Below are 17,521 nucleotides of genomic sequence, written 5' to 3' on the forward strand. Positions count from 1 at the left end.
AGAGTAATGGGATTCATAGAACATAAAACAAGAAAAACATCTTAGTTTAAGTGTGATGTAGAATTCAGCCCCCATCCCTTTCCCCCAGTCTCATTATTTGAGTCTGGATCAACCACTGTGTTTTAATCTCACTGATTTTATAAGGCTAATATGAGAATAGGATAGGGTAAGATAGAATAGAATAGAATAGAGAATGTAGAATGTAGAATATAGAATGGATAATAATTATTTATTGGCCAAGAGTGATTGGACATATAAAGAATTTGTCTTTGGTGTATGTGCTCTCAGTATACATGAAAGAAAAGATACATGTGCCAAGAATCATGAGGTACAACACTTAATGATTGTCATAGGGTTCAAATAAGCAATCGGGAAGCAATCAGTATGAACATAAATTAAGGATACAAGCAACAAGTTATAGTCATACAGTCATAAGTGGGAGGAGATAGGTGATAGCAACAATGACAAGACTAATAATAATAATAATGAAGCCCTTAGTGAATAGTTTGACAGTAGTGAGGAATCTATCTCTCTATCTAGTCCAATACACAATAATACACAATGAAGGTACTAGAGGACACCTTCGAGGAAATAGAATTAGAGAAAGAATAGAAGAGTGAATATAGGATAAAATAAATCAATAAGAGAATAGAAGAAAGATATAGGGATAGAAGAGAAGATACAGTACAGTGGTACCTCGAGATACGAGTTTAATTCGTTCCGGACCTGGGCTCTTAAGTCGAGCAGCTCTTATCTCGAACGACTTTTCCCCATAGGAATTAATGTAAATAATTTTAATTGGTTCCAGCCCTCAAAAAACTCACAAAGTTAGTCTAAATTATGCAGAAAGACATGTTTTTAATGAAGAAATGTACATGTACATATAAATGAATAATGAAGTTTCTTTCACTTAACTTGTAAACTTTCTTAAACTTTTAAATTTACATATGTTCAACTTCTCTGCCACCCAATCCTGTAGGACAGAGGTCCCCAACCCTTTTTGCACCAGGGACCGGCTTTAAGCGATCAAGAGAGGAATGGGTGAATGAATGGACGGAGGGTGGGAAGGAAGGAAGGAAAGAGGGAAGGGACAGGAACAGAGGAAGGAAGCAAGGAAACTTATGAAAGGGGAAAGTAAGAGAGGAATGAGTGAAGGGAGGGAGGGAGGGAAGAAGGTGGGAAGGAGAAAGAAAAAAGAAAGAAAGAAAGAAAGAAAGAAAGAAAGAAAGAAAGGGGGAAGGGACAGGAACAGAGGAAGGAAGCAAGGAAACTTATGAAAGGGGAGAGTAAGAGAGGAATGAGTGAAGGGAGGGAGGGAGGGAAGAAGGTGGGAAGGAGAAAGAAAAGAAGAAATAGTGGAAGGGAAGGTAAAAGAGAGAAAGAAAAAGAGCAAGAAAGAAAGCTGCAAGCACCCCCCCCCGAGCCCCCCAGGCCGGCTGCAACCTTTTAAAACACGCGCGCCGCTTCGCAGCTGTCTCCTGAAGCCGAACGCAGAAGTTAGCGTTTGGCTTCAGGAGACAGCTCCTTGGCGCTTGTATCTCGAATTTGGGCTTGTAAGTAGAACAAAAATATCTCTCCCCTCCCAGCTCTTATCTCGAGTTGCTCTTAAGTAGAGCAGCTCTTATGTCGGGGTTCCACTGTATATGGGATATAGGAAAGACAATAGGACAGGGGTCGGAAGGCACTCTAGTGCACTTATGCACGCTCCCTAATCTAATCCGGTAGACTGCGACTAACTTTGGAAGCAATCCAGGCCAGGCTCAGCAGTTCCCCTCCCACCCACTCGGGAGGTGTTACTATCTTTCTCTATCAACCGAAACGTTCCGGGGAGGTGGGGGGGAGGCGGTGGCGCTTCGCCTCTCTACCGGCAAGATAAAGGGGCGTGTCCTTCCGTTTACACCTGAAGGGTGTCGCCTGCCAGCCAGCCAGCCTAGCCAGGCGGACCGCGGATGATCGTCCGGAACGGGCATGGCCCGTCATTGCTACGGGCGCTGCGCGATCTTCCTGGCGGTCGCGCTACTTTTGGACGCGGCCGGGCTGGCTTTGCTGCTGGCGGGGGGCGTGGGGAGACCCACCCTGGACGGGCGGCCCTTCAAAGACTTCTTGATGCTGTCCGGGGGGCTCCTGGTCTTCCTCTCGCTGCTCTTCTGGCTCTTCTGGTATTCGGGCAACCTGCGCGGCGTGCCGGCGGAAGAACTGCCACTCCGGACGGCCGCCGCTTCCCCGCAACCCCGCCGCCAGCCCAGCTTCCTGCGCTTGGCGGCCAAGCTTTCCGAGCGCCTCTCCCAGCGCCGCCGGACGGCGCCTCCGCCCTTCTTGTTCTCCGTCCGGGGCGCCCTAGCCAAGACCCCGAAACCCGCAGCCTCCCTCCGCCCCGACGGCCCCCTGGAACTCGGCCGCCTCCGCACTGGGGCGCCTGTAAACTCCGGGACGGCGGAAGAGCGGCTGGTGTAAAGCATCGCCTTTGGGACTCGAAAGAGAAACCAGGTAACCACCGCGTGGCCTCTTTCCTGGTTGCTTATTTGACCCTTATGACTATCATTAAGTGTCGGACCTGATGATTCTTGACAAATGTATATTTTTCTTTTATGTACACTGAGAGCATCTGCACCAAAGACAAATTCCTTGTGTGTCCAATCACACTTCGCCAATAAAAGAATTCTATTCTATTCTATTCTATTTCCCCTGTCTAAAGAAAGGAGGCTAATTGAGATGCGCCCCAGTTAAAAGTTTTTCAAGCAAAGCACGCGGTGTCACAGTGGGAGCATCTTCCGCCAACTTGACAACTTCTTGGCTTGGAAGTAAACGCACCTTCAGTCCGGTCACCCTTTTCCAATTCCCGGCCCAGCTGCGTTGAGCATTTGGGCTCTTCCGGTTTCAACTTCGCCAAACTCAGATTGATTAGCGTGTCTTGGGCATGCATACGTTTCCCCTCTTCCCCTCCTCCTTAGATGCGTACCGATTTCTCACGTTCTCTTTAAAATTATGACAAGGATACAGGAGGGGAAAGGCAACTGGAGGAGAGAGAGAGGGGATGAGTCAACAGGCTACAAGGTACTTTTTGAGTAATATTTTTTTAGGGATTTCTAGTCCATTCAGAGAATTACTTTCTTATTATTATTTATTACAATTGAAAGGGGTTTGTAGGTCATCTAGTTCAACCCGGGACCTAAGGTAAAAAAAGAAAACTATTGATATATTATGGCTTGTTTACTTGCAATTACATGGACATATCCCTACAACTACTACTACTACTACTACTACTACTACTACTACTACTACTACTACTACTTCTTCTTCCTCTTCCTCTTCCTCTTCCTCTTCTTCTTCTTCTCCTTCTTCTCCTCCTCCTCCTCCTCCTCCTCCTCCTTCTTCTTCTTCATCACAATAGTATATCTCATCCCAAACTCCCACCCAAAGTATCCTGAAAACACTCTTCCTTATTCTGATATTAAAGACTTTCCCCCTTTTAAATAGGCAACAAGTTACATCTGATCAGATGGGCGTCACCCACTATTTTATTTTATTTATCTAACATCTGTATTTATGTGCTGCCCACTCCAAAAAAGGACTCAGGGCTGCTAACAATAGTCATAAATACTGAGACAATAAAAATACAGCAATAATAATCAACTATAATGGTGTGGTGAAGTCTGATTATTCTTATTGAGTGAAATCAACCCAGCATCTGTTTGCAAGGTTCATGTAGGCAAACCCACTTCCCATCCTTTCCAAAATCTGATCATTGCTTTGGGCAATGGAAGAAAAACTGATTCTTTCAAATCAAGTTCTCCCTTGTATCTTCCAAATCTGAGCTGTATCTTTCCAGCTCAGTCCTAAAAGCAGCTGTCCAGCAGCAGTAGCACAGCACCTGCCTAAGTGGCCAGGGAAGGAGACTGTTCTCGGCTTAATTTCACCTGTGCCTCTGTTTAGGCTGCCTTTGAACCCAGATTTCACATTATTAACCCCCCCCCCCAGGAAAAAAAACCTACAATATTTCTCCCAAATGCATGTGTACCAAATAGATGTGCAAAACAAATGGCTAAACTTATTATCTAGCCTTCTGTCAAAACTTTCTTCTGCCCCACCCCTAATTAAATAGAGGGATTACTGGATGTTTTCATGCTGGTTGGTGATGTTGATGAGAGGGAAAGAAAACAAAGAAATTCACTAATTGACTCTCCTAGACATTAGTAAGGACTGCACCATTTGCCAGTAAATGTGGCAGGAAGAGGGCTTGCTAGTGTGTTGGTGAAAACTTCGGCTGATTCAAGAACTGATGGACAGGATTTCAATTGACCCATGAAGAAGAATTAGTGGTGTGAATGTATGTTCAAGCATAACCCACAAACACACACAGCTTTAATAGAGTTCCTGTTCTGCTTTGATTCTTTAAGACATAATACTCATGAGATTGGATTGAATTGAATTGAATTTTTTAGATTTGTATGCCACTCCTCTCCGAAGACTTGGGGCGGCTCACAACAGGACAGTAATACAATACAATACAAATCTAACGTTAAAATTTAAACTAAATTAATCAAAAAGATCAAAGGGTACTACAGGTATCATCAATTGACCCCCCATAATTGAGCCTAAAATTTCTGTGGCTAAGTGAGACAGTTGTTAAGTGAATCTTGCCCCATTTTAGGACCTTTCCTGTCATGGTTGTTAAGTGAATCACTGCAATTGATAAGTTAGTCCTACAGTTGTTAAGTGAATCTGGCTTCCCCATTGATTTTGCTTGTCAGGAAGGTCACAATAAGGTATCACATAACCTTGAGATATAGCAACGGTCGTAAGTGTGAACCGGTTGCCAAGCATCTGAATTTTGATCACATGATCATGGGCATGCTACAAAGGTTGTAAGTGTGAAAAATTATCATGTCATTTTTTCCGGTGCTTTTGTTACTAAATGAACTGTTGTAAGTCCAGCACTGGCTTTAGTGTTTTGGCTGCCCCTTGGGTCTAGCTTTAAACTATTCAAAAGGTCAGTGGTGTTTTTTGGAATAACTTCTAAAGACTTTTGCTTCCAGATGTGGATGCTCCTCCACTGCAGGTTTTTCAGAAGAGATTGGACAACCATTGGTCTGTAATGATATAGGGCAGTGATGGCAAACCTATGGCACAGGTGCCACAGGTGGCACATGGAGCCATATCTGCTGGCACACAAACCATTGCCCTGGCTCAGCTCCAATCATGGGCTTCCCAAGGTATGCCCATGTTACACCAACACCCCACAGTCTGCATTGGTTGCCGATCAATTTCTGGTCACAATTCAAAGTGTTGGTTATGACCTATAAAGCCCTTCATGGCATCGGACCAGAATATCTCCGGGACCGGCTTCTGCCGCACGAATACCAGCAACCGGTTAGGTCCCACAGAGTTGGCCTTCTCCGGGTCCCGTCGACTGAGCAATGTCGTTTGACGGGACCCAGGAGAAGAGCCTTCTCTGTGGCGGCCCCAACCCTCTGGAATCAGCTCCCCCCAGATATCAGAGTTGCCCCCACCCTCCTTGCCTTTCGCAAGCTCCTTAAAACCCACCTCTGTCGTCAGGCCTGGGGGAATTGAAATTTCCCTTCCCCCTAGGCTTATAGAATTTATACATGGTATGCTTGTATGTATGAGTAGTTCTTTAAATTGGGGGGGTTTTTAGATTATTTTTAACATTAGATTTGTTTACATTGTCTTTTTATATTGTTGTTAGCTGCCCAAGGTCTTCGGAGAGGGGCGGCATACAAATCTAATAAATAAATAAACAAACAAACAAGTGACCAGCTGATTTATGGCTTGCACAGAGGCTCTGGGAGGGTGTTTTTGGCTTCCAAGGAGCCTCTGCGGGGATGGGGGAAGATGTTTTTATCCTCCCCTGGCTCCAGGGAAACCTTTGGAGTCTGGGGAGGGCAAAACAGAAGTTGGGAAACAGGCCATTTATGGCTTCCAGATGGTTTCTGGGAGGTGGGGGGAAGCTGTTTTCGCCCTCCCCAAACATTGAATTATAGGCACTCATGCATGTGCGATAGCATGCGCACATGCTCTTTCAGCACCAAGGGAAAAATGGTTCACCATCACTGGTATAGGGCTTCTTGCTTGAGCAGGGGCTTGGACTAAAAGACCTCCAAGGTCCCCTTCCAATTTTGTTACTCTGTTATTAATCTGGGGATCCCAAGGGACTGGAAATAATGGATGGGATTGAGAAGAGGCAATGGAAGCAGAAACTGGCTCTGCTTAAAAGAATGTTCTTCTGCTGCTGCTATAATAAGCAATGTTCCATGGTCTGCTGAGTGTGCCTTGTTCCCGCTCGTCCGTATTTTGTCCGGCACTGTACATTTGCCCACAAGTACCATTGGCCCTGCTCCCAAGGAAGGATCAGCTTCTGAGAAGAGACTGCCTCTCTATCATCCTGCCTATGAAAGTTTCCATTGCCTCTGGGAAGAACAGAGCCTTTTACGGTGTGTGTTGCAAATTGAGGGTCTGTTTTCTTGTTCCAACCAAACGTGTTTTCTTGTTCCTTTACAACTATGCTGTGCATTTCCTGCTCCCAAGTTGTATGTCGATTGGCGTGATGCAGGTCACACGTCTTAATCAGATATAAGCAACTGTCCTATGAGTAACCTTTAAGCTTTCCAGAGTTTTCAGCCTTACTAGGCAGACAAGATATGAAGTAGGGCCAGATAATTTATTTCTATATTATTGTAAAACTACATTAACCAGAAGTATGAAAGTACTGTCACCTTTCAAGAATCTAGGAAGAGTCTTTCCTGAGCCTGTAGCTTCACCAACTATGCAGCTGTGAGCTATGCATCCTCTTCTCTGACCATTCCTTAAAGCGGCATCTCTTTAGCCTGCCTCCTAAGGTCATGTCCACATACCACATAGCCCTACATGGCATTGGACCAGATTACCCCCGGAACCGCCTGCTACCGCACGAATCCCAGCGACCGATAAGGTCCCACAGAGTTGGCCTTCTCCGGGTCCCGTAGACTAAACAATGTTGTTTGGCGGGTCCCAGGGGAAGAGCCTTCTCTGTGGCGGCCCCGGCCCTCTGGAACCAACTTCCCCCGGAGATTAGAACTGCCCCCACCCTCCCTGTCTTTCATAAACTACTCAAGACTCATTTATACCGCCAGGCATGGGGGAGTTGAGATATTCCTTCCCCCTAGGCCATTACAAGTTATGCATGGTATGTTTGTGTGTATGTTTGGTTTTTATAAATAAGGGCTTTTAGCTATTTTATTATTGGATTGTCACATGCTGTTTTTATCATTGTTGTTAGCCGCCCCAAGTCTACGGAGAGGGGCGGCATACAAATCCAATAAATAACAATAACAATAATAATAATAATTATTATTATTATTATTATTATTATTATTATTATTATTATTATTATTTATTGGATTTGTATGCCGCCCCTCTCCGTAATAATAATAATAATAATTATTATTATTATTATTATTATTATTATTATTATTATTATTATTACAAAAAACACTTTTTAGCCTCAAAATGTTGGGTCAGATGAAGACAATCTTGCATCTGAACCAGAAAAATATATATATAAAGGGTTTATACAAACCCATTTTGACGCTAATCCTTGATTAAGGATAATTCTGGGAAAGTATGGTGAACTGAAGACAATTCTGTTAAAAGTGGAGCTGAAGACCACAACAGAAGGAAGAGCCTGCGTTTTATACATTGCATTGAATCTGTAGAATGCAATTCTGTTATAATAACGTTTGGCACACAGCAGTGGTACTCAACCTGGGGGTTGGGACCCCTTTGGGGGTCAAACAACCATTTCACAGGGGTCGCCTAAGACCATGGGGAAAGACAAATTTCCCATGGTGTTATGAACCAAAGCTTCTATTCTGGCACCTTGGAACATATTTTTACAATCCAACAAATCAGGTGTTTACAGTGGGGGTGTCCCTCTGACCTTCCTGCCAATCAGCTTAAAGCTCTGTTGGGAGAATTGGCACTAGACTTATGGAGACATGAGGAACTGTATTAAGGGGTCACGGCATTAGAAAGGTTGAGAACCACTGGCATGCAGGCTCTTTTGAAGGGGGGGTGTTGGACGCATAGAATGCAGAAATCCTTAATCAATAACCTTTATTGAGCTTTTGGAGCAGGACACACTGTTCACCTTTAGTCTTTCTTTCTTTCTTATATTTGTTCTTCACACAGTGATGAAATAAAAGGTCCAGGCCTGAATTAATCCTCTCTATGGAACATGCATACATAGAGGGAGAGATAATGTTGTGTTGTTAGGTTCCACCCCAGAGATAGGGCATAAGGTGTTTTGTAGGAGAGTCTGTTTAGTTACTGGAGTTGCTATACATAGCCTTGGGTGGCCTCCCTTTTTGTGTGTTTGTTTGTTTTTGTTTGCTCCCCGCCTTTTCTTTTTTTTGCTCCCTTGTTACAAGAAAAGGAAAGACAAAAATTAAAGTCTTCATTAAAGTTTCACAGAGCAAAGGATGTATTCCTTCTTCTGTGTACCTTATTCATTCTCACGAATGAAGTCAAATACGTGACCCAGGATAATGTTGCAAGAGCCAATCTGGATCAATCATCAGGACCAGACATTTACTCTTCCAAACTTTCAGACTCCCCATCTTCAGGGGACTTCTCTTAACTTCTCTCAAATAGACATTCTCTGAAAATGAGCTCCAGCACAAGTCCAAAAGCTCGGAAGATTAAACCTCTGGTCCTGGTGGCCGACCCAAGTTGGATTTTTATACAGTCTTTCTGATTTCAGAATTAACAACTAAAATAAAAGTAGCTACTAAATTCAGCGGTCCTAAAGCATGATTCAAGAATCAAGTTGTCTGTGATGTCTGAGCCCTAGCTAAGCAAGACCATTGCATTCAATATCATACAGATAATTTAATTTATTCAATTTAGGTATCGCCTGATTCTAAACTGATTCTGGAGAGTGCACAATAGAGCCAAGCAGAAGAGAAAGTTCAATACAATAATTATTTTCAGAAAAAGAAACAAAATATAGCTAACAATTACCCACACCAAGGATGGGTTCTGGTTTACTTCAATGCCAATTCACTACTTGAAACACCATGGGCGCAGGTGCATATGCAGTGCTAAAAACCCAGCTTCTGCGCATGCACAGAAGCTAAAAATGAGATGGCGGCATCTATGGTAGCATCAAGAGTGTTCGGAAACTTCAGGTCATGCAGAATGCAGCTGCGAGAGCAATCATGGGCTTTCCCAAATATGCCCATGTTACACCAACACTCCGCAGTCTGCATTGGTTGTCGATCGGCTTCCGGTCACAATTCAAAGTATTGGTTATGACCTATAAAGCCCTTCATGGCACCGGACCAGATTATCTCAGGGACTGCCTTGTGCTGCACGAATCCCAGAGACCAGTTAGGTCCCACAAAGTGGGTCTTCTCTGGGTCCCATCAACTAAACAATGCTACTTGGCGGGACCCAGGGGAAGAGCCTTCTCTGTGGCAGCCCCGGCCCTCTGGAACCAACTCCCCCCAGAGATTAGAATTGCCCCCACCCTCCTTGCCTTTCGTAAGCTACTTAAAACCCACCTCTGCCGCCAGGCATGGAGGAACTGAGATACTCTTTCCCCCTAGGCCTTTACAATTTTATGCATGGTATGTCTGTATGTATGTTTGGGTTTTATATTAATGGTTTTTTAATCATTTTTATTATTGGATTATTATTGTACACTGTCTTATCATTGCTGTTAGCCGCCCCGAGTCTCCGGAGAGGGGCGGCATACAAACAAATAAATAAATAAATAAATAAATAAATAAATAAACAAACAAACAAACAAACAAACAAACAAACAAACAAACAAACAAACAAACAAACAAACAAATAAATAAATAAATAAATAAATAAATAAATAAATAAAACAAAGCCAGTTCAGGGGCGCGGCAGGCCTGGGTCGCTGCCAGTTCCAGCAATCCAGGCTGCCAAGTTACTACCGGTTCCATAGAACCTGTCTGAACCAGGAGGAACTCGTCTCTAATCCATACCCTCAAATAGATCCAACAGGGCCCTCAAACCCTAACCCAAGACCTGGGAGAAGGTTTTCTGGAATGCCATCCAGGTGAGAGCCACACAGATATCATGAAGAACCTTATTCCAGAGAGCAATGTTGTAAAAGAGAAGGCCCACTTCTTTGGCACTTCAGCCACACCTACCCAGTCAGAGTCCACGTTGTGGCAGATCTGAATGATTTTATCTACCAGATAACATGAATTTTGATCTCAGCAGCCCTGTAGATTTCCCGAGGCTCCTCCCTACTCAACTGTGACCAGTCACTTAAACATAGCTGCTGGATAGCTAGATCGGCAGATAGAATAGAATAGAATTCTTTATTGGCCAAGTGTGATTGGGCACACAAGGGATTTGTCTTTGGTGCATATGCTCTCATGTACGTAAAAGAAAAAGATACATTTGTCAAGAATCATGTGGTACAATACTTAATTATTGTCATAGGGGTCAAATAAGCAATGAGGAAACAATCAATATTAATAAAAATCTTAAGGATACAAGCAAGAAGCAGTGTTCCCTCTAATTTTTTTGGGGGTGGGTGGAAAAGTATAGTGTCTGAGCGGAAGTCCCTTTGGGACGGGGTGGCACAGAAATAATAAATAAATAAATAAATAAATAAATAAATAAATAAATAAATAAATAAATAAATAAACAAACAAATAAACAAATAAATAAATAAATAAACAAATAAACAAATAAACAAACAAAATAAATAAACATTAGATCCACCAATTGACTGGGTTGGGGCAATCAAATGAGCCCTATTACTATGCAGGGAAGGGTGATAACAGTACCAGTGAGTCAAAGGGCAAGCAGAGAGTGATTTATCCATGGATGTTAATGATATTAATTGTGTGTATTATTTTTCTTTTATTAGGCCCATACTCTAAGAAAAAGAGAATCTTTACTTTCTACTTAGAGGAAAATTACTGAATAGCCTAGTCTTTCTTGATGCTTTACAGATGAGTTGAAGTACTACTTCCATTATCCCAGTAGGCTTAGAATAGTCTTTGCTGATGTAACCATCCTCCTTTTTTTTTTTTTGTTTACATATAGTTTCTCAACTGGCTGCTTTGCAACAGTCATCCAAAATGTTACCAGACATGAATTCAGTTCCTTATTGAAAGTCTTGAGAATTGGGGCATATTCCCTTTTGCAATAACAATCCACCTTTTGCTCCAAATTCACAAAGGTCAAGGGGGGGACTGCAAGTCATACCTCTGTTAGCATTTGGACAAGCCAGCCAGAGGCAGACAATAATTGGCTGAGCTGCTAGCGCATTAAGGCGATGCATTAAAGTTGTGCTTTGTAATTCAGCATGGCTGGATCTTTCTCCCTAAGCACCAGAATCAGAATTCTACAAAGAGGTACCATGAATTACCTGTATTTTTAGAGTACTAGAACCATAATATATAAGACAAGTATGTCTAGTTTAGTGGAAAGAAAGGCTAGAGGTGACATGAATGTTCCAATATCTCAGGGGCTGCCTCAAAGAAGAGGGTGTTAGGCTATTCTCCTAATCACCTGAAAGCAGGACAAGAAGCAATGGATGGAAATTAGTCAAGGAGAGGGCCAACCTAGAACTAAGGAGAAATTTCTTGGCAGTTGAAACAATTAATCAGTGGAACGACTTCCCTCCAGACATTGTGGGTGCTCCAACACTGGAAGTTTTAAAGAAGAGATTGGACAACCATTTGTCTGAAATGGCCTGAGTGGTGGTGGTGATGAGATTGGACTAGAAGACCTCCAATTTCCCTTCCAACTGTGTTATTCTGTTGAGATAAGAGGAACTGTGAACATTATGATGTCATAGTTATTTATTTGCGGGACTATCTTCTGCCTCACACTTCCCAGTGACTGATCAGAACCCACAGAGTTGGCCTCCTCTGGGTCCCGTCAGCCAAACAATGCTGACTGGTGGGACCACGGGGAAGGGCCTTCTCTGTGGTGGCTCCGGTCCTCTGGAACCAACTCCCCTTGGAGATTTGCACTGTCCCCACCCTCCTGGCCTTCCAAAAGGCCTTAAAAATATGGCTTTGCCAGCAGGCCTGGGACCGTTGAGCAATAACACTCTGCTCCGGCCAGTATGTATGAATGATAGATGAATGAATGTCTTTTAATACTTGGGTTTTTAATTATTGTATTCTGATTTTGTTGTTTTATGGTGCCCAGAGTCCATCTGGAGATGGGCAGCTTATAAATTGATTAGATTAGATTAGATTAGATTAGATTAGATTAGATTAGATTAGATTAGATTAGATTAGATTAGATTAGATTAGATTAGATTAGATTAGATTAGATTAGATTAGATTAGATTAGATTAGATTAGATTAGATTAGATTAGATTAGATTAGATTAGATTATTAATTTTAACTACACACACACATAAGTTCAACATGGTCTTGTGCTAGAATACATAGCTATAGATACTTTCCCACAGACCCTCTTTTACCGGTATGCCAATCTGCTACCAAGCCTTTGGCTTTAGTCAGCCCATGGATTTTCCATGCTGCTCTTCCCAATTTGCTTCACTACCACCCTATTACTGGCTCCAATTCCATTAGAGAATAAAAGCACTTAGACTGTATGGGACTGCTCTCTCTTGAGTATCAAACCAATCTTATTTCCCCCTTATTTTGCACACAAAGCTTTTTGCTTCCATGTACTGTTCCCCAGAGGCTCTGTAAATGGTAATAAAAGACTGCTCGTGGCTAGACATCACGGCAACAGACCCCTATGTAAAAGGCTGCTATCAAAATTATGAATTTTTCTCTTTGCCTTTGTCTATATTGCCACTCCAAACTTTTTTTCTTCAGCTGTTTTTCTGTCTAAAAGATGAAAGTGATAATGGAAATTTTAGATTTGTGCCCCACTTTTTCTCCCAGAAAACTCGACATATACAGATCTGGCTTAATATCAATTTAGTAAATTCTCCAAGAAACGGGTGTTCTTGTTCATTGCAGGATCGTATTTAGAATCATAATCGGCCCAAGACATTTTGCTGCCTAAGGCAGAAAATAGCACTCCAATTTATCTGGAGTAGTGAATTCAACTGGATTGAGAGTTGAATATTATGCTAAGGAAACACAGGGGAAGAGGCTACTTTAGCAGGAAACATAGATAACACAAACAGCTCTATGCAGGGGTGGGTTGCTGCCCGGATGAGGGAGAATGCAGTGGGGTAGCGAAAATGGAGCTCCACCCCAGAGCACTCAATTTGCACTGAAAGATGTTGAAGCAAAATTCAGGGCGTCCTACATAAGCCATGCCCACAGTGTGGTAGTAAAAAGTTTGGTAGCCCTTCACTGGCTCTATCCAAGAAAGAATTGTTTGGGAGCCGGGGGGAGATGACACACAGAGACATGTAACATAAATGGATGGAAGACTACCATTGCTTCTTTTCAAGATCTGCAAACTGAGCCATTTTCATTTGGTTTCATTATCATTTCATTTCATAAAGGGGTCAAGTCTGGCTATTTAGGCAGAGACCCTAAACAATTCTGGACCTCAACAACTTTTTCTCACTTCTTCCTTTTCCCCCAAACTCTTCTTCCTTTCAAGCTTTTTTATTTTCTTAATTAAAAAAATACATCTCTGCCTCTTTTGCCGCTTCGCTAATAAATTTTGGGAAAGTTTTATCTTGGGGCTAAGAGCAGCAATTTAAATATGAAATCAGTTTAGTGAACTCCCTTTCGGCGCGTGAAAAGTACACAGAAACTGATAAGCTTTTTGCCAAGCTGATTAGCCAGTGAATTAAACTGGTTAACTTAATTGAAGTGTTTGAGGTTTAAACTGCTCAAGTGATGTAATGGTTGAACTTGTTCTATGTCTGTTTCTGAGCTACTTTACAACTACTAACACGAAGTCTGAAAGTCACACCAAATAGGCTTGGGGGAGAAATAGTGAAACCAAGGTGTTTTTACCTCTTTGACGCAAAAGTCAACAATGAAAGATGGTGTAAATATTTGGGGCTGTCTGTCTAGAATCTATTACCCATCTGCTTATTTGTTGGTTAAAGTTCTCCAGTTATGTATCAAGGAACTTAAGCAGTTTACACCAACCCCAAACACACAGCACTCAAAGCCAGGCTGGAAAGCAAGAAAAACAAGCTGAACCTTGGACTTTTCCTCAGATTGTTTACTGCAGCACGGTGGAGGCATTGGACAGGACATTTGTGGTCTGTTTTGCACATCCTATTGGCCTTACCTTGTACTTAAAATTATAGATGTTGTTGTCGAACCCATCACAGCCCCATGGACAACATTCCTCCAGGCCTTCCTGTCCTCTCTCATCCCCCAGAGCCCATTTAATATTATTCCAAATGCTTTAGTGACTCTAGCCAGCCACCTTATTCTCTGTCGTCCCCGTCTTCTCTTGCCCTCAATCTTTCCCAGCATTCCAGTGAGTTCTTTTTTCTCATTAGGTGGCCAAATTATTTGAGTTTCCTCTTCAGGATCTGGCCTTCTAAAGAGCAGTCTGGGTTGATCTCTTCTAGGACTGACCGTTTGGATTGCCTTGCAGTCCAAGGGACTCGCAGGAGTCTTCTCCAGCACCAGAGTTCAAAGGCCTCGATTCTTTGGTGCTCAGCCTTTCTTATGGTCCAACTTTCACAGCCATACCTTGCAACTGGGAAAACCATAGCCTTGACTATACACACTTTTGTTGGCAGGGTGATGTCTCTGCTTTTTAATATGCTGTCTAGATTTGCCATAGCTTTCCTCCCCAGGAGCAGGCGTCTTTTAATTTCTTGGCTGCAATCCCCTTCTGTGGTGATCTTGGAACCCAGGAAAATAAAATCTATCACTACCTCCATTTCTTCCCCATCTATTTGCCAGGAATTGAGAGGGCTAGATGCCATGGTCTTAGTTTTCTTAATGTTGTGTTTTAAGCCAATTTTTGCACTCTCCTCCTTTACCCGCATCAACAGGCTCTTTAATTCCTCCTCACTTTCTGCCATTAAAGTGATATCATCTGCATATCTGAGGTTGTTGATATTTCTCATGGCAATCTTAATTCCAACTTGTGATTCATCTAGCCCTGCCTTTCTCATGATGTGCACTGCATATAAGTTAAATAGGCAGGGTGACAGTATACAGCCTTACTGAACTCTTTTCCAAATTCTGAACCAATCAGTGGTTCCGTGTCCAGTTCTCACTGTTGCTTCTTGACCTGCATATAGGTTTCTCAAGAGACAAATAAGATGGTCCGGTATTCCCATCTCTTTAAGAACTTGCCACAATTTGCTGTGATCCACACAATCAAAGGTTTTAGCATAGTCAATGAAGCAGAAGTAGATGTTTTTCTGGAACTCCCTATCTTTCTCCATGATCCAGCGTATGTTGGCAAAAACCCCATGGACAGTACCAAAAGGCAAAAAATTATAGTTTGTGGCCTCCAAGGCCATGAATTTATCAGACTTTGATTCAAGCTAATCCTCAGATTTGTATTTATATTATAAATTCTAAACGTTGACATGATGATAATGTTTTATTTTCCCTCCTAGGGCTGTTCTTCTATTTATTCTGCACATTGCCCTTTTATGGATGGAGCTTCCTGCTGCGCCATGCTACTGGACAAGCTTGATTCTTGGCGTGTTGGACTTCTACTCAGCTTCACCAGAGACGATTCCAGCAAATTCTCATGGTGTCACCTCTTTGTGTACTGTTCACATAGGCACAGCTTTGGATAGCATGAAGAGTTGTTACACAAAGGAGTCTGTGGTATTAGGCTCTGGAATGATTTCTAATGCTAGATTTCCTGGAAAGATTTAATTGCCAAGGCTTTTTCGTTGTACTGAGTACATTAATTCCACAGCAAGGCCTGGAATTATTTTGTGCCCTGAAGGATTTTAGGCTGAACTGCATCAGTGGAACTACGCAAACAAGCTGGCCTTGAAGCTTTCTCTCAAGAAATTGGGATATGGCTAGTGGGTGCAAATGTACTTGTTTACAAGAAAAATGAAGACTGGGTAGAGGTTGTTTTTTTAAAAAGATAATAAAATAATTTTATTTTTTTTAAGAAATAGTGTATTGTGGTTATTTGGAATGACATATTTGGGTTTCAGTGGAGTGATTTTGGTACTGTGCTCTTTTTTGGCAACGTTAAACTGCAAATCACAGCAGTTACAGTAGGTTGTCTTATTAATATTCATCATTTCTAATCTGATCAATGGCTAGAATTATCTAGCTGTTTAAACAATAATTTAAAACAATAAAAAAGAGGAATAATAAAATACATTAATGAATTTTATTTTATTTACTATCCTCTTTATTAATGCTGTTATTACAAATAAAAGCCTTTCGTAAGCTCCTTAAAACCCACCTCTGTCGTCAGGCATGGGGGAACTGAGATATCCTTTCCCCCTAGTCCTATACAATTTATACATGGTATGTTTGTGTGTGTGCTTGTTTGGTTTTTAATAATAAGGGTTTTTTAGTTATTTTAAATATTAGATTTGTTACATGCTGTTTTTATTATTGTTGTTAGCCGCCCCGAGTCTACGGAGAGAGGCAGCATACAAATCTAATAAATAAATAAAAGAATGAATGAATGAATGAATGAATGAATGGATGGATGGATGGATGGATGGATGCATGGATGGATGGATGCATGCATGAATGAATGAATGAATGAATGAATGAATGAATGAATGAATGAATGAATGAATGAATGTAATAAGGGAATTATAACAATACTTTTGTAACAAAAATGCCCAGGAGAAGATGCCTAGTCTTCCTGGGCCTGGCTCTGGAAGAAGCTCACTGGCAGTCAAGTCAAAGCAGCTACTGTATTATCCTCATTTTCTCAACCAAAAAACAACAACAACACACATCTCAATACTGTTTTCCCCCCTACCCACAAGACAAATAATCTGCTACAAAACCTATTATGATCATAAAAGTTTAAATACTTTTACTTTTCACTTTGACAACATTTTTGGGATTATGTCTCATTCTTCTTCAGCTTGACATTTAAAATTATATCATGAGCATTTTAATAAATACAGTAGATAATGCAGTTGTTTTCCCAATCTTTTTTTTCATCATTAGCTTGAAAAATGCAAGATTTCTCTACTCAAGGTTTTTTTTTCTTGCCAGAAGAAAACCAGAAACAGAATGTACGAACCATTTATAGTAAATATTTGTTCTGTCGGGCTCTCTGGTACCACAACAAATATTAAGCAACTAATGATCAAAACTCCAAGTAAGATCTTTAGCAATGACAGAATATTGGCAGCAGAACAGGTTAAATGGTTACTTAGGTCATGTTGCCTATAGTTCATACCCTTTGGGGTAGAGGAAAAGGATACTCTCCGAAACTGGCTACTGCCAATTGAAAAATCCAGGCAAGTGGAAAGAATTTAACCAAAGTGTCAAGCCTCATTGATTTTAATAGAGTTTGTACTTAAATCTTGCCCACTGAAATCAGTTGGGCATAAAATATTTCTCATTTTACTGAGGGTTGTTTGTCGCATGAAAATATATTC

General features: G+C 41.7%; 1 protein-coding gene across 1 annotated transcript; it reads left to right on the forward strand.

The window, feature by feature from the left end:
• The first annotated feature begins 1,926 nt into the window (after positions 1-1,926).
• Positions 1,927-15,626, forward strand: TMEM238L (transmembrane protein 238 like). Its single transcript, XM_070735915.1, has 2 exons — positions 1,927-2,487; positions 15,539-15,626. Exon 1 carries the CDS (start codon positions 1,969-1,971, stop codon positions 2,452-2,454), a length of 486 nt encoding a protein of 161 aa, XP_070592016.1. The 5' UTR covers positions 1,927-1,968; the 3' UTR covers positions 2,455-2,487; positions 15,539-15,626.
• Positions 15,627-17,521: the final 1,895 nt, after the last annotated feature.

The sequence above is a fragment of the Erythrolamprus reginae genome, chromosome 2 (genome assembly GCF_031021105.1).
Source record: "Erythrolamprus reginae isolate rEryReg1 chromosome 2, rEryReg1.hap1, whole genome shotgun sequence".
NCBI classification, from domain to species: domain Eukaryota; kingdom Metazoa; phylum Chordata; class Lepidosauria; order Squamata; family Dipsadidae; genus Erythrolamprus; species Erythrolamprus reginae.

Coding starts and splice junctions, on each gene's coding strand:
- TMEM238L (XM_070735915.1), top strand. CDS start 1,969: ATGGCCCGTCATTGCTACGGGCGCTGCGCGATCTTCCTGGCGGTCGCG.